The sequence below is a fragment of the Choloepus didactylus genome, chromosome 2, assembly GCF_015220235.1.
Source record: "Choloepus didactylus isolate mChoDid1 chromosome 2, mChoDid1.pri, whole genome shotgun sequence".
Classification (NCBI taxonomy): domain Eukaryota; kingdom Metazoa; phylum Chordata; class Mammalia; order Pilosa; family Megalonychidae; genus Choloepus; species Choloepus didactylus.
The window spans coordinates 126,305,476-126,331,137 of record NC_051308.1 but is presented as its reverse complement, the minus strand read 5'-3'; the positions used below and the strand labels follow the sequence as shown (position 1 = coordinate 126,331,137).

Below are 25,662 nucleotides of genomic sequence, written 5' to 3'. Positions count from 1 at the left end.
TCGCATATCTGTTCTTTTCACTTTTACTACAATAACCATTACCCAAAGTCAGATCTTCCTCCCTCCTTCCTTTCTTCCTTCTTCCCTCCCTCCTGTCCTACCTTCCTTCCTTTTCCCATTTCTTTTGGTATAAGTACTGGTTTGGGGTTCTAATTGGAGTGTTTGCTTTCAGCGTCTCATCATCAGGCCATTGACTAACACTGCTGCTACATTATGTTTTTTTTTCTAAAACCCTGCTCTGACCACATTATTTCTATGATTAGAAGTCTTCCATTTTCTCTCATATTTACAGTCTTTTTATTCAGACTTCCAGTAGCCTCCCTTATTTGTCCCAAGCTATAGTTTTTGGCCTAGTATTTCATCTCTCTTTATACACTCCATGATCCAGCCCAAATGGAATAATCACCCTTTCACAAACACACCCAGATCTTCCTTACCACTGTAATTTTGTTCATACTGGGCCTCTCCATCACATTTGTCAGCTGTTTATACCTTGAACTTCAAACTGGTTTGTCTAGCTGCCCACTTGAAATGTACTCCAGATATGCCACAGATACCTCAAACATAACACTTCTAAAAGTGAACTCATCATTCTATCCTTCATCCTATTCTTTGTCCTGAATTCTGAGTGTCCATCAATGACACTCTGCACCCTCATCAGCCCAGTCTTCCCAGCTAGAGATCTGGAAGTCATTCTGCAGTTGTCCCTTTCCCTCTTATCTGCTTAATCACTCAATCCTGCCTATTTTGCCCAAATATTTCTTGAATCCATTACCTTCTTTCAATCCCTAGTATTACCTCCTTAATTCAGTCTTCATCCTCTTGGTATGATACAGTTCAGATTGGTCTTTCTGCCTCTAGCTGTGTTCTCTTTACTCAGTCTTCCACAGAGTCATTGAATGATTAATCTGAAATGTATATCTGATCAGGCCATTTTCTGCTTCAGAGCCTTCAATGGCTCTGCTTCACTTATGGAATTAAGTCCAAGCTCCTTAGCAGGGTATACAAGGTCCTGTATTATATGATCCTTGCTTAACCTCTTTAGAGTCACTTCTCACAATTCCTTTTAGTAATTCCAAACTGACCTCTCTTAAAATGTTCTCCACCATCCCCTTTGCTTGCCAGGTCAGTTAACCTTAATTGTTTCAACTTAATTGTCATTTTCAGGAAACTCTCCCTAACTGGTAAATACGCTTTCTGTGCCTTCATAATACTGTCTCTAATACTGTGTGCTTATCTCTAATATTGCCCTTAACCATATCGTTTCTGGGTCCTTCCACTCCTTGAGGACTGAGTCTTTTTTTTTTCACAATGCCTAACACTTGATAGATACTTTCCTTTGTTGGAATGAATGAATGAGTAGATTCTGCATGTCCTCTTACCCACCATTCTTCATATTCACAACTCAAATGCCATCTTCTTGATATACTGCCTGCTTGCCCCATGATTTTTGTGCATTTTTGTTAAACATTTGATTGAATTATTAGGATTCCCCAATAGTTTCATTGTCTTCCTCCTCTAACTTTCCTCAATCTCTTTGACATAACTCAGGACTCTACAATCTGGGAAAGGAGTCACTGCTGGAGCAGCTGGCCCTAGAGTTTCGAACCTGGGTGGTATTGAGTCCTCGGCGCTTTGAGTTGGTGCAGCTGTTGGGTCTGGCAGACGTGTTCACATTGGAGGAGAAGGCTGGCCGCATTCATGCTGTGGACCGTATGGAGATCTGCCATTCCACCATGCTGCATTGGAACCAGACCCATCCTACCATTGCTATCCTTCCCACAAGTCGCGAAATCCACAGATCCCATCCCGATATCCACGTCGTCCCTTACTCTGACCATTCCTCCTACTCGGAACTTCGTGCCTTTGTGGCAGCACTGAAGCCTTGCCAGGTGATGCCCATTGTTAGCGGTCAGCCTTGGAGGGACTACTTTCAGGACCTCCTAAGCCCCAATTTCTCTCTACCCGTGATTCCAAATTCTATGCAGCAATACATGAGTTCCTCCTCTAGAAAACAGAGCTTTCTCTGGCTGCTAGAAAGGAAGCTAAAGAGGCCAAGAACCCAGGGTGTTGTGTTTGAATCCCTTGAGGAAAATGCTCATCAGTTTGAAGCTGACAGGGACTCAAAGAAAGCCAAGAAAGAAAACCTTTCTCCCTGGCCTGGGGACCTTGAGAAGCAGCCTTCCCTCCATACTTTGCAGACCAAGAAGCAGTTATTCCCAGACCTCTGCAGCAAAGAAGGGGATGGGCCAGTCCCTTTCTCTGAGTCTCATGAGATGGTGACTTTGTTGCCTGCCCCCTTGGGGTTTTCAGTGCAGTTAAGGTCTACAGATGAGAAGTTTGTCTCTTCAGAAACTGGGAAGGAAATAGGTTTAGGGCCCTGCTTGTTACCCAGGGGAGACAATGATGGTTCAGCAACTACAGGGTACCAAAGTGCCTGGGTGGACCAGGATTGTCCCCTATCTCACAGCAGCAAAGTTGCCCCTCTTCTGGCTACTGAATTCAGGGGCCTGGCACTGAAATACCTCCTGACTCCAGTGAACTTTTTCCAGGCAGAGTTCTCTTCCAAGAGCTTTGACCACCAAGTGGAAAAATACCATAGAACCCTTGCTGATGTAAAGAGGAGAGTACAGAATGAAAACCTTGTTTGATCCAACACTGCAGGTTTGAATATAGTGGGTCATGGCAAGCGGGGAGAGATTGGATCCCTATGAGCTCACCCTGCAACAGCACTTTTCAAAGTATATTCATTGGAATCCTTAGTTTTTTAGTTGAATATGTTTGAGAAACGCTTTTCATTATAATCCCTTCACAGTATACATGAGCACATGAAGGCCACTGAGAAGTCCTGTAGTAACTTAATCTGTTTAACTTTGTTTAATCCTGTATTTCTCAAACTATTTTGAATATGCAACACTCTTATGTGGGTATGGAACAGAGAAAGAGTCTGAATCAAAAAAATCAGATATTCGCCCATTGTTATGTTATGTTTCATTTCCCATTCCCGTATCCCCTTCTCTCTCCTCCTAGATAAAAGTCCCTAGGTAGTTCCCTTTCTAAATTATGAACTGTGGTGCTGGAGGGTCAGTATGGTTTGGTAGAGTGGTAGTGCAGACAGCATGTTCCAATCCTGAATGTCACTGACTTGCTGTGACCCCATCCAAGTGACTTCCTGTCTCTGCCTCTGGGAAGGAACAGGAAGCAATGAAGAACCCTTGGATCAGTGGTGAAAAATTCCACCTCTGCCTCCTTCATGAGGGATTATAGTTAATGTCACTGGGGGTCCATCTGGAACAGAGCCAGCTGGGAGTTTGGGCACCCTCACCAAGGTAGGACCTGAAACCCAGCTGAATATTACGACTTAGGATATAAGGCTGCCTGGGGGCCCTGACTATTTGTCTGAAATGATTAAAAAAGATCAAATGTGCTGCCAGATATTCCTTTGATTGTTCACACAGTTGGGATATTTGCTGCTCCCCCTCTCTTGGGTTGAATAGGGAGCCAGAAAACACAGCCTGTTTGTTTTAGTATCCAGGGAAGAGCTTAAGGAGCCAGCTGGCTGGAAGGGGTGGGGGTGTGTAGTTCTGCCCTGTCCTGCTCATAACATGACAAAATGCCAAACCAATAAGCAGGACAGCAGATACCATGGACATGAGGGAATAGGCTCCGAGAGAGGGCGCATGCTTGTGGAGCTGGACACATGGATGAAAATGCTTCAGAATGGAGCCTCAAATCTTAGGAACCAAGAAGGCTCTGTTTCTGGTCCAGGAAAAACAAAAAAGTTTTCTGCTTTTGGAAGCCGTGAAGCATGTAGAGAGCAAAAAAAGGCCTTGCTTCTTGGACAAGCTGTGCATAACTCTGTTTTGTTAGTGACTGCCATAGGCCTCCTGAGGGCCTGTTAGGAGACACAGCAGGTGCAGCCTGCAGGGCAGCAGGAAAAATTAGCCCTGGTCCTGGGCACCCTGGACAAATGGCTTAAAGAGTGGAGCCTCAGATCCTCATCTGCAAGGACTAAAGATACCTACCTTTCATGGTTGTTTGTCGGTGCCTAGCACATGATATGTATTTCAAATGACGGTTCTTTTTAGAAAAATTTACTCTATATAAAATAAGAAATTTTGGAAATAATATAAAACAATAAGAAAGAAATTATAATTCTTCCATGTAGATCAATTGATGTTTTCTTTTTCTATACATATAAATGTATTAAATAAATATATATTTTCAAAATTGGAATAATGCTGAGTATAGGTTTATATCTTGCAGTTTACTTCCATAATATCTTAAGCATTTCACTGTGTCATTAAATAGTTTTCAAAAATGTCATTTTTAATAGTTGTGTAATATTCTATGATATGGGTATAACTTAAACCATTCCCATATTGTTCAAATTTTTGTGTGCTAATTTTTTTAACATTATACATACTACCATGAAACATCCTTGTGCAAGTATCTTGGCACTTTTGTTTACTTCCTTAGAGTAAATTACTGAAAGTGGGATTACATTTGTAAGCTCTTCTTGCAAATTGTGTCAAACTGCCCTCCAGAAAGTTTTCCTTATGGTCCTTTCTGCAGATGGTAATTAAGGCAGTAAAATACCTGAAAACTAAATAAATTCAAATGATATCATTAAAATGGTGCATGTTGACAGTGGAAAATCATCTGCTGTGTTAAGTCAGTAAATATTTACTAAGCTATAGGCTAGTCTTAGCTTGACTTCCTCTGGAGCCTCTAGCTGCTTGCCTCTTGAGCGACCAAGGTGGCTGGGAGAGATAAAGTAGTCCTCAGTACAAAGACCCCATGTCGGTGTTATCTCCTAGTAGCAAGGAGAGCCTGTCTACTCTTGGTCCATGTTGTGTCATGCACGTTCCTTCAAGTAGGATCTATATGAATTTGGATGGGGGAGGTAGAAGCAAAGGGCTTCAGAATTTAGTTATTGGTGTGTTTTGTGTTTTAATAATGGTAAATTTCCATATTATTCTAAAGTAAATTTGTCTGGTTTCTTAACAATAGAAATTGGCAATTGCCTTATTTGATTTCTCAGCACTCATATCAAAACCCTGCATCACATACATCTTTAAATATCCAGTTAAAATTAATTTTATTTTTGGAATCCAAAGACGACCCTATAGATGTATGAAGATCTTGCAAATTAGGCTTGAAAGTACTGGGACAAAGGTGTTCCCTAGAGATCAATTAGTTGTTTGTTTCCTGATTTGTGGGAAAACTTGTACTTTTCCACAAGCAGACTGACAGTGGCTTAAGTCCCATTACAGAAAAAAAAAATCTACCTGGCTGGCTTTGAGGGACCATCGCTCACTCCTGATACAGATTATCCTTTAATAGGAAATGGATGAATGAGTTTGCTGTTATTTTCTCAATAAAAGGGAGTTAGACCTGGATTTTCTATTTCAAGACCACTCCCAGTGAAACAGCTCTCTCTGCATTCTTACAGTAATTTTAAAGCAGGAGAAATTCCTATTTGGGGATGCGTGTACACATATTCTTGATGCTACTGCTAGAGAGTAGCTGTCAGTCTGTTAGATGTCTCCCACCCTCCACCCTCCCTAACTGTTTTGTCTTAAGTTCATATTGGTTTCCCCATTCTCTTCTTCAGGACATCCCACCCATGCCAGTACAGGAAGATTCTGAGTCTACAATTGCCTGTGGAGATTCTCAGAAACTTAAGCTTGTCTTTATTTTGACCACAATGCTTTCATTCAGCTATACCCTTCCACCTTGACTATCTCATTCCTGGGTAACTTTCTTTTCTTTGAACATATCCTGGACTCACCAGATCACAGAAAGCTCCCAGAACCTTGGGCTTGGTTCATCTCCTGGACAGATGGCTTACTGAATCATCTTTCAATCACACAAAATTTCTAGACTAGTCTTGGGTTAATCTTTCCATTACAATATTTATGTATTTAAAACACTTTTATCAGAGTAGTTCATCATGGTTATCTAAACCAGTCCTGGCTTCTTATCTATTTTCAGCAACTTTGGAGGATGCAGAAATTGTGCTGCTCTTGGTGCAACAATCCCATCCTCTAAGTGCTTACTGAAAGATATACTTTTGAGGAATCAAGGAATTTCAGTCAACCTCACTCGTCATATTACTCAGGCTCTGCAGAGACAAAGGATCAGGATGGAAGCAGACTCCTGGTGCTTAGAGAGCCAGGGATATGAAGTTTGGGGAAAACATCCCTTCAGAAGGGAAAAAAATTTTCATTAGCTCAATTCCTTAAAATTCCCACTCAGCTTTTAAGCTTATACAATCTGCTGTCTAACTCTCCTCTCAATGGTGAGATTAGAATCTCTCTTTAATTTTCTCTTACTAAAAAGTTATTTCCTTTACTCATAAACCTTCAGGAACCCAAACTGTTTAGTGTGACATTTTAGGTCCACATGATGCAAGGTCCAGCCTATCCTTCTGCACTGATCTCCCCAGATTCTTCTATTGGCAAAACTGTGTGTTGTAGAGGGAAAGGCATGTGCATTGGAATTAAATGAGTTGGGTTGGGAATAAGCTGTATTCTCGAGGAAGGTGGTTAGTTTTTTGGCACCTCAATTTTCTCATCTGTAGAGTCAGAATAATAATGTCTATCTCAGTGTTTGGAGGAGAATTTCATGAGATAAAGCAAGGAAAGAACGTCACAAATATATTCTATATATTTAAAAATATATGTTCTTTCCTCATTTTTCCTGCCATACCTTAAATTCTTGTTACAGTGGGCTGGTTGACATTCCCAGTGCGTGCTCTGCATGGGCATAGTATCATTGGCTAATACTACTTTTCAGGCCTGGAAAAATCTACTGAATTATCCCTGCTGATGAAGTTACTTCCAGGCAGGAAGTTCCCTGGAGTTAGGTCTAGTCAGAAGGGCCATTACCTGAAGCAACCAAAAATTCATTTGTCCACATAGAAAAATTTGGTTAGGGTCAAATCATGGTAAGTTCACAATGCTATGCTGAGCAGATTTAACCATAAAATCCTAAGGTCAAGGTTAAAGCACAACAGAACAACAGCTAAATCAGAGGTCTAGATATTTGAAAAGGTGTGGTGAGCAGAGCAGGCAAGAAGTATTTCAGAACATTCTGGGTAAACAAAGGACCAGACACTATGCTAGATCTGGTTCTAGGTTCTTCTGCCACACCAACCCTATAAATCATGAGCCTTGGATCAGTCCTGGAATTCTTCTTTTCAACTCCTACACAAGGAAGGTGGGAATCACTGGGGGAAAGCATCACACACTGGCATCACTACTAATTCAGCCTCTGGTATCTTCAAAGCTGCTTCTCATTTATTTTACTTGTGCTTGATCTGTTCCTCTCTCATGCACCTCAGTGGTTATTCCAAATCTTTATGGCTCTCAAACTTTTATGATACATAAAGCCTTAGGAAGACAGCTTTGAACATCGAGGTACATTAGTTTCCTAGGGCTGCCATAACAGAACCACAAAGTGAGTAGCTTAAAACAATAAAAATTTATTTTCTCACAATTCTGGAGTCCAGAAGTCTGAAATCAAGGTGTCAGCAGGGCCATATTTCCTCTGAAGGTTCTAGGAAAGAATCATTTCTTGCCTCTTCCTAGCTTCTGGTGTTTCCCACTAACAATCCTTGGAATTCCTTGGCCTTTAGGTGCATCACTCCAATTTCCTCTTCCATCATTACATGGCATTCTCCCTGTGTGTCTGTGTCTGTGTCCAAATTTCCTCTTCTTGTAAAGACACGAGTCATATCGGATTTAAGGCCCACCCTAAGCCTGCATGACCTTATCTTAAATAATTACATCTGCAAAGACCCTATTTCCATATAAGGTCATATTACCAGGTTCTGGATGGACATGAACTTCAGGGGGACAAGGAGTCATACTCTGAGGCAGCTTCCCTGGATCTTAGGAACAGGTCTGGTGGCCCACCCTTATCCCAGAGATAGCAGTTCTAACCCTTTATACTTCACAGCCCTGTTTAAACCTCAGTCACTGTCAGGAGTCCAAGAGTTTAACTCTAATCCCCCGCTCCTCTCTAGCCTCCCACATCCTTTCACTAAGCTCTCAGATCTCCTGCTCTGTGATCAGCAAACACCCCTTTGTTCTCAACACCTTTTCTGAACATCTCCTTCACTATCCTTACCTAAATTGAAGACTGGCTTTCCTTTGAGCACACTGCTTTCTGGCCAGTCCTCTCAAGTAGAGGCTGTTTTTCTCTCTCCCACTTCAGGGTGGGGGGGTTGAGTTGATGTCCTCCTTGCTCTCCTTGCTGCCTCCTGACTGTTATTCTCATTCCTTCCCATGAAAATCTCTCCTTCTTTAAAGTGCAATCCATCTGGCTCTCCTATCCTCTCCCCCTCCTCATTCATCATTTGAGTTACTGGCTCACAGTCGCCTTCCCCGTCACAGCTCTGTCATCATTCTGAATGACATCAACACTCTACCCTCTCAGTTTCCTTGATGTCTTCATCTCCAAAGACCTTATTGTCTACCTCACCACCCTGTCATTTCCAGGAATTGCACGACATCTGAAATCTCAATCTTAAACCTTCTTTTCTCCTGGCTCCTTTGCTCAAGAGCTTTCATTGCCAATGTTTTACTATTCATAAATCCTCTCCTAATTCTACTTCCTATTCTTGACCTGACTGTATCCCATGATCCATCAATATAATATCACTCCCTTGCTCCTTCTCACTCAAATACACTTGCCTTGAAAAACTCCAATTCTGAAGACATCATACTAGCTATCTACTGGAGCAGCCAGATGTTGCTGGAGAAACCACTTGACCAGGCTGACTGGTTTCCTTTTAAATTCATGATCTCATTCATCAAAAGGGACTTCCATACTACAGAGAAATTCTGTTTCTCTAGTAACTCAGTCTCCTAGTCTCCCTTTCTCTCCTTTTAGTTTCAAGTTTTTACACTAATAGTTTTAATTAGTGAGGTATTTTCTTTACCAAATACTTTTTAAAAATTCTTGTATTTTTCTCCCTTTCCTTGATAATTAATATTGTTAATTTTTTCCTTCTTCTTGATGTTCCTTGTCTCCCTTGATTAAATTTTTTTTTTATTAGAGAATTCCTGGGTTTACAGAACAATCATGCAAAAAATACAGGATTCCCGTATACCAACACCTTGCATTGGTGTAGAATATTTGTTACAATTGATGATAGCGTTTTTAAATAATTGTACTTTTTTAACTTTTTTTAATTTTTAAGGCTTTTTTTATTGTTAACTTTAACTATATACATAACAGTGATAACTTTGAAAGTACTATTTAACAAGCAGTTAGAGAGCAAATTTCAAAGAAAGTCATGGTTCACAGTTCCACAACTTCAGCTATTTCCATTGTTGTAAAATGTAACATATATACAGAAAGGTGTTAATTTTCAATGTATAGCTCAACAAACAGTTATATAGGTAATTTCAAAAATTGTTATGGGTTACAGTTCCACAGTTTCACTTCTTTCCTTATTATGCAATATAGGGTTTATACAGAAATGTGAAGACTTTCAAAGCACAATTCAATGAGTAGCTATAGAACAAAATTTTAAAGGATGTTATAGGTTACAGTTCCACCATGTCATTTACCTCCCTCCAGCTATTCTAACACCCCAGCATCTAAATATATATATAAAGTTTCATTATTCATAAACCTTTGTTAAATCTTATCTTGTTTGTTGCTACCCCTTCCTCTCATTTAATGCCTTTCTCCATCTTCAGGGGTGTCTAGGCAGTGAGCACCCTAACTTGTTCATATTGAAAGGGGGTGTCAACAGCATGGGGAAGGGGGCTGCCTCTGATTGTTGTTCTTAAAGAGGCTGTTGCCTCTGTGTTTTAGGACTTGTCGGGCTTAGGAACACTCTGGTGGATTTAAGTTTCTGAGAGATAAAACTTAGTAAATGAATCTTTTATAGAATCTCAGGTAGGGACCTACATATTTGGGGACTACTTTTGGCAAGGACATGGGCATACTGTGGCCATTTGGGATGTCTAGCTGGAGCTTGCATAAGAGAAACCTCTAGGATAACCTCTTGACTCCATTTGGGATCTCTCAGCCACTGTGACCTCAGCTTGTTACCTTTCTTTTTTCCCCTTTTGGTTAAGTAGGCATTTTCAATCCCTCACTGCCAGGGCCAGGTTCATTCCTGGGAGTCATGTCCCATGTTGCCAGGGAGATTCATTCCCCTAGGAGTCATGTCCCTCACGGGGAGAAGGTTAATGAGTTTATTTGCCAAGTTGGGCTTAGGCAAAGAAAGGCCACATCTGAGCAACAAAAGAGGTTCTCTGGAGGTGCCTCTTAGGCATAATTATAGGAGGGCTCAGCCTCCCATTTACAACACCAAGTTGTTGTGCTACTCTGCGGATTACATGCCTTTAAACAACCATTTACGATCATGCTTGCCTTCAATGCATCAATGATACTTATAATCCCATTAGCAAAACATAGTCACACCTGACCATTCCTGTTCTATTTTGCTAATGCTGCCAAAATGCAAAACACCAGAGATGGCTTGGCTTTTGTAAAAGGGGGTTTATTTGGTTACACAGTTACAGTCTTAAGGCCATAAAGTATCCAAGGTGACACATCAGCAATCAGGTACCTTCACTAGGAGGATGGCCAATGGTGTCCGGAAAACCTCTGTTAGCTGGGAAGGCACATGGCTTGTGTCTGCTTCAAAGTTCTGGTTTCAAAATGGCTTTCTCCCAGGATGTTCCTCTCTAGGCTGCAGTTCCTCAAAAATGTCACTCTTAGTTGCTCTTGGAGTGTTTTTCCTCCCTTAGCTTCTCTGGAGCAAAAGTCTGCTTTCAACGGCCGTCCTCAAACTGTCTCTCATCTGCAGCTCCTGTGCATTCTTCAGAGTCTCTTTTGGATGTAGCTCCTCTTCAAAAGTTCACTCTCAGCTGCACTGAGTTCCCTCTGTCAGCTCATTTATATGGCTCCACTGATCAACTTAGACCAACCCTGAATCGGTGGAGCAACACCTACATGGAAATTATCCAATCAGAGTCATCACCCACAGCTGGGTGGGGCGCATCCAAAGAAACACTCAAAGAATTACAATCTAATTAACACTGATAACGTCTGCCTGCACCAGATTACATCAAAGATAATGGCATTTGGGGAACACAATATATTCAAACTGGCACAATTCCCATACCAGTAAGTTCACTCTCATTATCATATCTGTATGTTAGATTATCATTCCCCCTTCACTAGCTTCTGTCTATTTCTAGGTCCCCTTTATTCTATATTATAAAAAACTTATTTTACATTTTTCACACAGTTCACATTAGTGGTAACATACAATATCTCTCCTTTCATGTCTGGCTTATTTCACTCAGTATTATGTCTTAAGGTTTATCCATGTTGTCATATGTTTCACGACCTTGTTCCTTCTTACTACTGCATAGTATTCTATCATATGTGTATACCACATTTTGTTTTTGTTTATCCATTTATCTGTTGAAGGACATTTGGATTGTTTCCATCTCTTGGCAATTGTGAACAATGCCACTATGAACATCAGTGTGCAAATATCTGTTCATGTCACTGCTTTCAGATTTTCTGGGTATATACTGAGAAGTGAAATTGCCGGATTATAGGGTAAGTCAATATCTAGTTTTCTGAGGAACTGCCAAACTGTCTTCCAGAGTGGCTTTATCATTATACAGTCCCACCAGCAATGAATAAGAGTTCCAATTCCTCCTCATCCTCTCCAGCATTTGTAGTTTCATGTTTGCTTAATGGCAACCATTCTTATTGGTGTGAGATGATATGTTGTTGTGGTCTTTATAGCTAGTGAAGATGAACATTTTGTCCTGTATTTTTTAGCCATTTGTATTTCCTCTTCAGAGAAATGTCTTTTCATATCTTTTGCCCATTTTATAATTGGGCTGTTTGTACCATTGTCATTGTGTTGTAGGATTTCTTTAAATATGCAAGATATCAGTCTATTAGATACATGGTTTCTAAATATTTTTTCCCATTGTGTTGTCTGCCTCTTCACCTTTTTGACAAATTTGTACGAGGCACAGAAGATTTTGATTTTGAGGAGTTTCCATTTATCTATTTTTTCTTTTGTTACATGTGTTTTGACTATCAGGTCTAAGAAGTGACTACCTAATACTAGGTCTTGAAGATGTTTCCCTATGTTATCTTCTAGGAGTTTTACGGTACTGTCTCTTATATTGAGGTCTTTGATCCACTTTGAGTTAATTTTTGTATAGGGAGTGAGGTAGGGATCCTCTTTCATTCTTTTGGATATGGATATCCAGTTCTCCCAGCCCCATTTGTTGAAGAGACTGTTCTGTCCCAGTTTAGTGGATTTGGGGGCCTTATCAAAAATCAGTTGACCATAGATCTGGGGGTTTATTTCTGAATTTTCAATTTGATTCCATTGATCAATATGCCTATCTTTGTGCCAGTACCATGCTGTTTTGATTACTGTGGCTTTATAGTAGGCTTCAAAGTCAAGAAGTGTAAGTTCTCCCACTTTTTTTTTTCTTTCTTAGAATGTTTTTAGCAATTCGAGGCATCTTTGCCTTCCAAATAAATTTGATAACTAGTTTTTCCAGGTCTGTGAAATAGGTTGTTGGATTTTGATTGGAATTGCATTGAATCTGCAGATCAGTTTGGGTAGGATTGACATCTTAACAACATTTAGCCTTCCTATCCATGAACATGGAAAGTCTTTCCATCTCTTTAAGTCTCCTTTTATTTCTTATAGTAAAGTTATGTAATTTTATGTGTAGAGGTCTTTTACATCCTTGGTTAAGTTTTTCCCGGGTACTTGATTTTTTTTTAGTTGCTATTGTGAATGGAATCTTTTTCTTGAGTGTCTCTTCAGTTAGGTCATTCCTAGTGTATAGAAACATTACTGACTTATGTGCATTAATCTTGTATCCTGCCACTTTGCTGAATTTGTTCATTGGCTCAAGTAGTTGTGTTGTTGGTTTCTCAGGGTTTTCCAAATATAAGATCATATCATTTGCAAATAATGACAGTTTTATTTCTTCTTTTCCAATCTGGATGCCTTTTATCTGTCTTGCTGGATTGCTCTGGCTAGAACTTCTAGCACAATGTTGAATAACAGTGGTGAAAGCAGGTATCCTTGTCTCGTTTCTGATCTTAGGGGGAAGGCTTTCAGTCTCTCACCACTGAGTACTATGCTGGCCATGAGTTTTTCATATATGTCCTTTATAATATTGAGGAATTTTCCTTCAATCCCTACCTTTTGAAGTGTTTTTATCAAAAAAGGATGCTGAATTTTGTTGAATGCTTTTTCAGCATCTATTGAGATGATCATTTGATTTTTCCCTTTTGATTTGTTAATTTGGTGTATTACATTGATTTACTTTCTTATGTTGGACCACCCTTGCATACCTGGGATGAACCCCACTTGGTCATGCTGTGTGATTCTTCTAATGTGTCTTTGGATTCAATTTGCAAGTATTTTGTTGAGAATTTTATTAGAGAGATTGGGCTGTTGTTTTCCTTTCTTGTAGCATTTTTATCTGGTTTTGGTATTAGAGTGATGTTGGCTTCATAAAATGAGTTAAATAGTGTTCCATTTTCTTCAATTATTTGAAAGAGTTTAAGTGAGATTGCTGTCAGCTCTTTTTGCAAAGTTTGGTAGAATTCTCCTGTGAAGCCATCTGGCCCTGGGCATTTATTTGTGGGAAGCTTTTTGATGACTGATAGGATCTCTTTACTTGTGATTGGTTTGTTGAGGTCTTCTATTTCTTCTGTGGTCAGTATAGGTTGTTCATGTGTTTCCAGGAAATTATCCATTTCTTCTAAATTGTCTAGCTTGTTGGCATATGGTTGTTCATAGTATCCTCTTACGATTTTTAAAATTTCTTCAGGTTCCGCAGTAATGTCCCTCCTCTCGTTTATTATTTTGTTTATTTGGGTCTTCTCTCTTTTTCACTTTGTCTGTCTAGCTAATGGTTTGTCAATCGTGTTGATCTTCTCACAGAACCAGCATTTGGTTTTATTTACTCTCTGTATTGTTATATCATTTATTTCTGCTTTAATCCTTGTTATTTCTTTTCTTCAACTTTCTTTAGGATTAGTTTGCTGATCATTTTGTAGGTTGTTCAGTTACCCCATTAGTTCTTTGATTTTAGCTCTTTCTTCCTTTTTAATGTATGCAGTTAGAGCTATAAATTTCCCCCTCAATACCCCCTCAACTGTATTCATAAGTTTTTATATGTTGTGTTCTCATTTTCATTTGTCTCTAGATATTTAGAAATTTCTTTTGCAATTTCTTCTTTGACCCCCTGGTTGTTTAGGAGTGTGTTGCTTAACCTCCAGATATTTGTGAGTGATCTAGATCTTTGATGGTTTATTGACTTGTGGTTGCATTCCATTGTGGTCAGAGATTGTACTTTGAATAATTTCAATCTTTTAAAGTTTATTGAGGCTTGTTTTATGCCCCAGCATATGATTTATCCTGGAGAATGTTCCATGAGAAGTAGAGAAAAATGTATATCCTGGTAATTTGGGATGTAATGCTCTATATATGTCTATTAAGTCTAATTCACTTATCACGTTGTTTAGGTTCTCAGTTTCCTTATTGGTCATCTGTCTGGTTGATCTATCTACAGGAGAGAGTGGTGTATTAAAGTCTCCCATGATTATTGTGGAAACATCTATTGCTTCCTTCAGTTTTGCCAATGTTTGTCTCATGTACTTTGGAGCACCTTGATTGGGTGCCTAAACATTTATGATTGTTATTTCTTCTTGGTGAATTGTTCCTTTTATTAGTATATAGTGTCCTTCTTTGTCTCTTATGACACCCTTGCATTTAAAGTCTATTTTATCTGAAATTAGTATTGCTACCCCTGCTTTCTTTGGCTGTGGCTTGCATGGAATATTTTTTTCCATCCTTTCACTTTCAATCTCTTTGTGTCACTGGGTCTAAGATGAGTCTCTTGTAAATAGCATATTGATGGTTCATATTTTCTAATCCATTTTGCCAATTTATATCTTTTTTATATCTTTTAATTGTGGAGTTTAATCCATTCACATTCAGTGTTATTACTGGGAAGGCAGTTCTTTAATCAGCTATCTTATCCTTTGGTTTTTTGTCAGGACTAATTTTTCCCACTCTCTCTTTATTTCCTTTAAGTTATCCTTACTAAAACTCTTCAGTTCTGTGCTCTTCCCCATGCCTCTCTCTTCTGTCTTTTTTCTCAGCCAGTAGAGCTCCCTTTAGTATTTCTTGTAGGGCAAGTCTCTTGTGAACAAATTCTCTCAGTATTTGTCTGAAAATTTAAACTCTCCCTCAATTTTGAAGGAGAGCTTTGCGGGATAAAGAATTCTTGGCTGGCAATTTTTCTCTTTCAGAATTCTAAATATGTCAAATGACTGCATTCTCACCTCCATGCTGGCAACTGAATAGTCAGTACTTAGTCTTATGTTGTTTCCCTTGCATTTGGTGAGTTGCTTCTCTCTTGCTGCGTTCAGAACTTTCTTCTTCTCTTCAGCATTTGACAGTCTCATGAGTATATGTCTCCGAGTGGGTTTATTTGGATTTATTCTATTTGGAGTTCATTGATCATCTTTGATTTGCATATTTATGCTGTTTAGAACAGTTGGGATGTTTTCTCCAACAATTTCTTTGAAAACTTTTCCTAGCCCTTTACTCTTCTATTCACATCTGGAACACCAATGATTCTTATATTTGTGTGCTTCATGTTGTCCATCATTTCCCTGAGTTCCATTTCAAATTTTTTGATTTTTTTCACCATTCATTCTTTTGTGCTTTCACAATCCATCTTACTGTCCTCAAGTTCACTAATTTGTTCTTCTAGCTCTTCAAATCTGCTGTTATGTGTCTGAAGAATATTTTTAATTTGATCAACAGTATATTTTATTTCCATAAGATCCACTATTTTTTAAATTTACTCTTGCAAATCCTTTTTAATGCTCTTCTAGGGTCTTCCTCATGTCCTTTGTATCTGAGCCATGACACTGATATTTGTGTGTACTTCTTTGATTTATTGCTCCAAGTTCTGTGTCTCCTCTGGCTTTTTAATTTGGATGTTTGGCTTATCTATATCTTCTGGTTTCTTCATATGCTTTATAATTTTCTGTTGTTTTTGGTGTCTTCACATTTGCTTATCTTGAAAGGGTTTTCTAAAAAATATGCAGCATTATTCGAACATTTATCTATAATTTGGCAGAGCTACAGCTTGGTGGAGTGCACTTTCCCTCACATACCAGCAGAAGGTGCTGTTGAGCCACCTCTTACTCTCAAGCCAGTTCTCCCCAACTTTGTGCACTGAGTGTGGGTCCAAACCCTGTGAAAGTCAATTCAATGCACCAATTTTCCATGTGCACTGGGGACTGCCAGCCCTCTGGGTGGGGAGCATGCCTTGCACAGTTTGGCAGGGAGTCTGCTCTAGGACACAGTGGTGCCAGCCATTCCCAGGGCTGTGGGTGGAGTACTCTGGGACTGCAGAGCTGTGCATCTACCTTCCAGCTCAAATACTCTACATTCCCTGTCTTCTGTGTGCCTGTGAGTCCCTGGGATTTGGGGAGGGCCCCTGGCACTTCTATGCTGTGCCCTTGTGTTCTAGTTTGCTAATGCTGCAGAATGCAAAACACCAGAGATGGATTGGCTTTTATAAAAAGGGGGTTTATTTGGCTACACAGTTATAGTCTTAAGGCCATAAAGTGTCCAAGGTAACAAATCAGTAATCGGGTACCTTCACTGGAGGATGGCCAATGGCATCCGGAAAACCTCTGTTAACTGGGAAGGCATGTGGCTGGCATCTGCTCCAAGTTCTGGTTTCAAAATGGCTTTCTCCCAGGATGTTCCTCTCTAGGCTGCAGTTCCTCAAAAATGTCACTCTTAGTTGCACTTGAGGTATTTGTCCTCTCTCAGCTTCTCCAGAGCAAGAGTGCTTTCAATGGCAGTCTTCAAACTTTCTCTCATCTGCAGCTCCTGTGCTTTCTTCAAAGTGTCCCTCTTGTCTGTAGCTCCTCTTGAAAACATCACTCACAGCTGCACTGAGTTCCTTCTCTTTGAGTCAGCTCATTTATATGGCTCCACTGATCAAGGCCCACCCTGAATGGGCAGGGCCACGCCTCCATGGGAGTATCCCACCAGAGTCACCACCCACAGCTGGGTGGGGCATATTCCAAGCAAATCTAATCAGCACCAAAACATCTGCCCCACAAGACTACATCAAAGATAATGGCGTTTGGGGGACAATACATTCAAACCGGCACACCTTGCCTCTAGCCTTTGTAAACCATGGGCTTCTGTGGAGGAAGAGTGGACACCATCACAAACCCACTGAATCCTGTATTCCCTCAAGGAAGCTCTTGGCTGCAGTTCTGTGAAGGGTCATCTCCCCCCAGCCAACTGCAAAATGGCTACATGGGGCATTGAAAGCTACCCCCTTTCACACTCTTATACCTGCTTCAACTGCCAATTCCTGGCACAGGGGCTTTTGGCTGCACGTCTGCAAAGGGTTTTCACCTGAGCCGTGTGCTGAGGAGGATGCCCAGGGCATTGAAGGCTGTTCCCCTCCATACTTGTTGGCCAGCTCCAACTACCCACTCACCAGGGTGTTCTGGCCCAAACACTCATTGGTCTTAAATGCAGTTTCTCAGCTTCTCCAAGTACACACTCACTGTGGGTGTAGAAGTCCCTGCCCAGCAAGTGGAACCCTGGAATTGCTGCTCTGGAGTGGTTTCTGTCTTTTATCTAGTGTTTTTCATGGAGGAGAATTTTGCTCTGTCTCTCCTAATCAACCATCTTCCCAAAAGTCCTGTACTATTTTTTTAACAGTGGTTACCTTTGTTAAAATTGATGAATGATTATTAAAATAGTACTATCATCCATAGTTTACATTAAGTGTATTTTTTCCTGTATACCACCCTATTATTAATGCCTTGTATTATTGTTATATATTTGTTATCATTTATGAAAGAACATTTATACTGTGCTATTAACTATAGTCCACTGTCTACAACAGGTTCCAATATGTTATTCAGTCCTATTTTTTATCTTTTAATTTTTATTCTATTAACATATATGACCTAAAGTTTCCCCTTTTAACCACTTTCACCTATATATTACAGTGCTGTTAATTACATGCACAATAATGTGCTACCATCACCACCTTTTCCAAACCTTTATAATCAACCTAAACTGAAATTCTGTACAAATTAAGCATCAACTCCCCATTCTCTAGCCCCAATCTATCCCCTGGTTACCTATATTTTAGATTCTAACCCTGTGAGTTTCCTTATTATAATTATTTCATGTCAGTGAGATCATACAATGTTTGTCCTTTTGTATCTGGCTTATTTCACTCAGCGTAGTGTCCTCAAGCTTCATCCTTGTTGCATGCACTGGAACTTCATAGCTTTTTAGTAGCTGAATAACATTCCATTGTATATATATATACACCACCTTTTGTTTATTCATCTGTTGATGGATACTTGGGTTGCTTTCATCTTTTGCCAATTGTGAATAATGCCACTATGAACATTGGTGTGCAAATATCTGTTCAAGTCCCTACTTTCAATTCTTCTGAATATGTACCTAGTATTGGGATTACTAGGTCATATGGTAATTCTATATTAGTTTCCTGAGGACCTTCAAAACTGTCTTCCTCAGCAGCTGCATCATTTTACATTTCCATCAGCAATGAATTAAGGTTCCTATTTCTCCACATCCTCTCCAACATTTGTAGTGTTCTGTTTTCTTTAACAGTAGCTGTTCTTGTGGGTGTGAAATCATATCTCATCATGGTTTGGGTTTGCAATTCCCTAATAGCTAGTGATGCTGAGCATTTTTTCATGTACTTTTTAGCCATTTGTATATCCTCTTTGGAGAAATGTCTATTCAAGTCTTTTAATCAGTTTTTAATTGGGTTGTTAGTCTTCTTATTGTTGAGTTGTAGTATTTCTTTACATATTCTGGACATTAGACCCTTAATCATTTGTGGTTTCCAAATATTTTCTCCCACTGAGTTGGCTGCCTTTTCACCCTTTTGACAAAGGCCTTTGAGGCCCAAAAGTTTTAAATTTTTTTCTTGTTTATATATAATAATTTAATCAGTTGTATACATTTGATAACTAAAAAATTTAATTCATGATCAAAGTTCTTCATGCATTTTATGAGGAAGTTCTGTATTAAAATGGTGTTCAACCAGGTGTACTTTTGCCTGGGAAGACAGTGACAATTTCTATTGTGGAGTTATCAATGCCTATAGTTCATACTTCCTTATTAAATTTTCAGTTTCTCTGTGGTCTCAATTCTTTTTTTCAGCAGCTCTCCAATTTCCAGAAGTAATCAGATAATTGTTCTGCACCTTCCCTTGCAAAGTCTTTTAAATTTTTCTCTCTTCTAGTGAGAAATAAGTGTCTTCTAAAATAAATTCTTCAAGTTTGAGTGCAATTAGATGTGTTTCAAGCCCTTTAATATGATCCACAACATTGGAAATTAAAGTCTGAAGCCTAGTAACCTAGTCTTGGGAACTGGTAAAGACAGGTGGCATGATGATGCTGGTTTCTTGTTTCTTCTTTTTTTTTCTGTAAATTTAATTTGTATAGTTGCAGAACACTCTCACAGTAACTGCATACCCAAAGGATAATAAGAATAGTTTCAACAAAGAAAAGAAGATTTTCTAAAAGAATAGGATGTGTTTCTAAGTTACCCTCTGTTACACTTTGCTAAAGATGCCACTACGCAAAATACCAGAAATGGATTGGCTTTTATAAAGGGGATTTATTAGGTCACAAATTTATAGTTCTAAGGTCATAAAAATGTCCAAATTAAAGCATCAGCAAGAGGAACCTTCACTGAAGAATGGCTGATGACATCTGAAACACCTCTGTTAGCTGGGAAGGCAAGTGGTTACATCTGCTGGTCCTTTGCTCCCAGGTTGTGTTTCAAAATGGATTTCTCCAAAATGTCTCTGGGCATCTGTCTTAGCTCCTCTCTCTCAGCTCCTGTGCATCCTTGCTTCTTTCTCCCAGGACATTTCTCTCTAAGCATTTGGGCATCCTCTCTTAGCTTCTCCAGGGCAAACTCTGGGCTTCATCTCTTAGTTTAACATCTCCAAATGTCCTTCTGTCCACATCTCCAAGCATCTCTAAGCATCTCTGTCGACTCCCAGCTCTTATCTCTCTTCCTGAGCCTCTTAAAGGACCCCAGGAATCTAATTAAGGCCTACCCAGAATGGGCAGGGATACACGTCCATGAAAATGATCTAATCAAAATGTGTCACCTACAGTTGAGTGAGTCACGTCTCATGAAAACAACGTAATCAAAAAGTCAATCCCTAATCAAAAAGATTAATAAGTCTGCCCCCACAAGGTTGCATTAAAAAACATGGCTTTTCTGGGGGACAAAATAGATCCAAACTGGCACACCATCTTTAACTTCTAAGAGGTCCCCTTTACATTTAATGAAGACATCTTTTAATTGTTGTGGTAAATACTTAAGACTATTGTATATTCACTCTTCAGTCTCCATTGTAGCCTTTAAACCATTGGTATCCAGCTTACAAATATCACTAACAAGATAAAAAGAGCAGGTCTGGCATCGAGAACAGCCAGAATTAAAGAATCCAGCCATTCTGGTAGGTACAGACAAAGGAAAGTCTACTGAATTTCCTTCTCAATAAATTGCTTTCGTACTATCAGGGGCACTTCTAGCTGTTGAAGAATGTCACTCCAGGAGGATATACCATTCTCACTGTTCTTCTCTGAGGTCTTTGGCTCCACAGTATGGCTACAACTTGAAAGTCCACTGATCAGCCTCCATGTTAGGGAACAGATTCTTAACCACCTGGTCTCCTCCTCTAAGGAAAGTTTCTTATATTCTTCAGAAACATTCCTGTCTTTTGGATCCAAACTGAAGGAAACATTTAAGTCTCTATTGTCTTGCAAGTCTTCCCATGGAATGTTGTCTTCTTTAGGCCTATGATTCATTGACTTTATATCTTCTGTTAAGCTGGCTGATATATTTGCTTCAAGTAGAAGATCTAACAACATCCATTCAATACAGGCTTACGCAAAATGAAGAGAATTATTCAACATGATCCTAAAAGCTATAAGCTCTTGGATCTTCTCAAATGCACCATATTTGTAAGCTTGAATAATAAATTCTGAAGTATCTTTCTGACTGGAGTGGAAAAACCTGAGTGTGAAGTTACAGGATTGGGATTTAGCATATCAGGTCAAAAGATAGCCAATAGTGTCATGCTATGTGTGCTTAGCATCAAGGCTGGAGTTAAGATCCATCACCAGTTTAAATGCACCCTTCATACAGTAGATTTGAACAAGCAGCAATTTGAATTGAGCAATAGAAGGGCTGTGGATTAATCACTTTTCCAACAAAGTCAGCATCTACTACACAGTGGTCTTATCACCTGCTTCTCTCCATATAGCAGTAAGTACCTGGAGAGCAAGGAGAGAGTAGTAGTCTGAAAATAGCAATTCTATTTTCAAACAGGACTTTCCAAATTCTAGTCCATGCTGGTACCTTAGCATCAATTCTCTGACTATATGCAAATTCTGATTTTTATCTATGGTGTGGTGCAAGCCAAGTAACTTCATCAGCTATGGAGATTTGATGTCACAGGTGGTGCCAGCTTATCCTCTTTTGGCTTAGACAAAGGAACAACTTGAAGTAACTGATCAATAAACTTTGTATGCTGTGTAGAGGGCAAGAGGTCAGCAAACACCTTGAGGTCTGTAAAACAACAAGATTTATCTCCAAACTTTAAAAAATATTGGAACATTAATTCTTCTGCATCACCTAGTTTGTATTCATTGTCACAACCTTGATGTCCTAAATGTCTAATCAGTTCCAGTTTAGATAGATATGGTCCTTGAAGATGGCTAGAATCTTTAGATTCTTCTGATACCTGATTGTTCCAGTTTGTTGAAGCTGCCATTATGCAAAATACCAGAAATGGATTGGCTTTTATAAAGGGGATTTATTAGGTTACAAATTTACCATTCTAAGGCCATAAACGTTTCCTAACTAAGGCATCAACAAGAGGATACCTTCTCTGAAGGAAGGCCAATGTCATCCGGAACACCTCTGTCAGCTGCAAAGGTATGTGGCTGGCATCTGCTGGTCCTTTGCTCCTGGGTTGCATTTCTCTCTGAGCAACTGGGAGATCTTCTCTTAGCTTCTCCAGGGCAAACTCTGGGCTTCATCTCTTAGCTTAGCATCTCCAAACATCTTGCTGTCTGCATCTCCAAGCATCTCCAAGCATCAGCATCTGTGTCAGCTCTTGAGCTCTCAAGTACTCCAGTGAACTAATCAAGACCCACCCTGAATGGATGGGGCCACACATCCATGGAAAGCATACTGAATCTAATCAAAAGGTCTCAACCACATTTGGGTGAGTCACATCTCTATGGAAACACTCAATCAAAAGGATCCACCCAACAAGACTGGATTAAAAGATCATGGCTTTTCTGGGGTCCATAACAGATTCAAACTGGAATGCCAATCTTCTATAAACTTCACAGCTTCTCTGTAGAATAATGTACTTCTCCTTCTAAAGAGTGTTCACCTTCAGCAGGGGAAGTCCAAGCATCTTCAATCAATTTAAAGACAGAACAGAAATAATTCAACTAGAACTGCTGGTCATCTGAGTTTTTCAGTAAGAGGCACTAGGAAAGGGCATTGCACTCTGGCCATCTGTTCAGTTTCTTGTACATAGCCATGCATTTATTTACCCAACTCTGAATTTCACTTGTCAGCTTCTCTCCTAATTTCTCTCTGATGATACCCAAGGCTTCCTGGTACTTTCCCAAATGTTCCAGGATCATATAATAAAGTTCACCTTCTGCCTTACCGTCTATCTTGTCCTCTTTCACTATTTTTCCTATTATTCATTCTCTCAGCAAGGGGCAGAAACATTGTTTTGAGAGGTTTACATCCTGTGCTGATATAGATTGCATAATTAAGCTCATCACAGACCAAAAGTAGTAAGTGTTTTTTTGGGGGGATAATCTTATATAGAGCTATGCCAACCTGTTACATTTTCTTGTATTCGCCCACTCTGGCACTGGCCATGAAGAGATGAAAGTGGTACTCCTCACTGTCAGGAACTTTCTTCACAATTCCTTCAGAAAGTTTTACAAATAACTTTAATCAATGCATCTCCAAGTAAAGAATAGTCAGTGCTTACAGAGTTGTCGTCTGTCAGTCCAAGGACTGCCACCTCCTGTGCCAAGGTGAATCCTTCCTCCTGATTTCCAGTTCTTTATAAACCAATTGCTTTTAAAACCTTAGCACAGTGAAGATCCTTATGTTTCTTCAACAATTTATTGCTTCCAAATTGCCATTTTATCATTACCAAGATAATTTAGCTGAACGTTTTCAACATTCATCCATGTTGTAGCATGTATCAGAACTTCAGCTAATGTCTGTTTTTTAAATTGTAACTGATCTGGTCTCAGATCTTCACAAGTATCAGAATATAGTTAAGACTTTAGTAGCATTGTTCTGTTTTCATTGAACTTATTTTTTATGGTTTATTCTCTTAGGATAAGTAATACAGATTTTCCATTAATGATATTTGTGATGGTTAGGTTCATGTGTCAACTTGGCCGGGTGATAGTACCCAGCTGTCTGGTCAAGCAAGCACTGGCCTAACATTTGCTGCAAGGATGTTTGTGACTGGTTGATAAACCAACAGGCTGGTTTATTAAATCATCAGTCAATTGACTGCAGCTGTGACTGATGACTCACCAAAGGGCATGGCTTCCACAATGAGAGAATGCAATTGGCTGGATTTAATCCAATTAATCAGTGAAGACCTATAAGCGAGACAGATAGAGGACCTTCACTTCTTCTTTGACTGCCCAGAGAAGCATCTCCTGAGGAGTTCGTCAAAGTTGCGGGTTCGTTTCCTGAGGAGTTCATCAAACACATTCATGGAAGATCCCAGTTCATTTCCTGAGAAGTTGGTCGAAGGTGCCGGTTCATTTCCTGAGGAGTTCATTGGACATCTTCCTTAGAGTAGACAGTTTGCTGACTGCTCTACAGAATTTGGACTCATGCATACCCACAGTTGCGTGACTCACTTTTATAAATTTTATAGTCATAGATACCTCTCATTGATTCTGTTTCCCTAGAGAACCCTAACTAATACAACTTGGTACCAGGAATGGTTCTTGAGAAACAGTATCTTAAAATGGGCTTTTACGATTTCTTTTCTACTGTGATTAGATTCAAACACACTAATGACTCTATTTCCAATAATCAAGAGGGCACTGACAGTTCATGGCATGAGATGGCAAAGGAGATATGCAAAATAGCACCATCTGATTCTCCTAATCATACTCTAGTATGAAGCAAGGCTCTGGGTGACAGTGTTTTCGACACCTTCACAGAGTTTTGCAGAATTACGAGGTATAATGATGTTGGCTGGCTGCTCTTAGATACTTTGCATAAAGTTGTAAGAGAAAGGGATGAGCTAAAGGCTTCAAATTCAAAACTTAAATGCCATATGACAGATGTAAAGCTTTCTATGTGTGCCCTGAAAGAAAATCTTATTTCCTGTGGCCACAGACATGAGGTTTCTGAAAACCAGATGCAGACTCTATTGTGCGAGTAGCAGATTTACAACATGAACTAAAATCTCAACCTCTCAAGGTGTCTGCTCTTAAAGTAAAGACATTGACTGGAAAAAAATGGGATCCTGAAACTTGGGATGGGGACATATGGATTGATAATAATGGCAGTGAGGATATTGGAACCCTGGATTCTGCTGAGTCATTGTTAGATTTACCTGTAGAGGGCTGTCCTGAGGAAACAGCTTCCCTACCTCCAGTCTGCCCTAGGGAGCCTGCCATCCAACCCCCACCTAAAGAGATTAACCCTTCAGTGCCTGCTAATCCTGTAATCACCTCCCTTGAGGAAGCAGCCCTCACTCCTCTGTCTGGAGAGATTAATCCTCTTTTAAGAGATGAAAATGCAACAGAATATCCTGAGGTAAATGGTTTGAGGTATACTTCTAATTCTTTTTATGGCCCACACCCACCACCAGTCTTTGCTTCGAGACATACAACTAGACTAAAGTCCCAACAGGCCCCGAAGGGTGAGGTACAAAGTGTAACCCATGAGGAAGTACACTATATTCCAAAAGAACTGTATGAGTTTTCCAGTGTATACGAGCAGAAACCAGGGGAATATGCGTGGGAATGGATATTAAGGGTGTGGGATAATGGTGGAAGGAATGTAAGGTTGGATCAGGCTGAATTTGCTGATACGGGCCCACTAAGCAGAGATTCTGCATTCAGTGTTGTAGCTCAAGGGGTTAGAAAGGATGTTAACAGTCTGTTTGGGTGGTTGGCTGAAACATGGATCAAAAGGTGGCCGGCATTACCAGAGGTTGAGATGCCAGAACTGCCCTGGTACAATGTGGAAGAGGGGATTCAAAGGCTTAGAGAGATTAGAATGTTAGAGTGGATTTATCATGGAAGATCTGCTCACACACCCCTGGAAAGTTCAGAGGACACATCTTTTACCAGGACTGTAAGGAGTAATTTGTGAGACTAGCTCCATCATCCCTGAAGAGCTCTGTAATTGCCCTTCTCTGTAGGTCAGATATTACTGTAGAAACTTCTGTCACTGAGCTGGAATCCTTAAACACAATGGGGATAATCAGA

General features: G+C 39.8%; 1 protein-coding gene and 1 pseudogene across 3 annotated transcripts in view; one reads left to right on the top strand and one right to left on the bottom strand.

Moving 5' to 3' along the window:
• The window catches only part of DCLRE1B (DNA cross-link repair 1B), a 67,954-nt gene that overhangs the window by 4,010 nt on the left and 38,282 nt on the right, over nucleotides 1–25,662 (top strand). For 2 of the 3 annotated variants that reach the window (XM_037826324.1, XM_037826325.1), the window contains one exon: nucleotides 1,552–4,156. In XM_037826324.1, coding sequence (XP_037682252.1) covers nucleotides 1,552–2,651 — 1,100 coding nt within the window. In that variant the 3' untranslated portion in view covers nucleotides 2,652–4,156. Of the gene's footprint in view, nucleotides 1–1,551; nucleotides 4,157–25,662 lie in introns of those variants that run through there. The other variant, XR_005215267.1, reaches the window with a different exon arrangement.
• LOC119526847 lies at nucleotides 19,250–23,340 on the bottom strand (annotated as a pseudogene).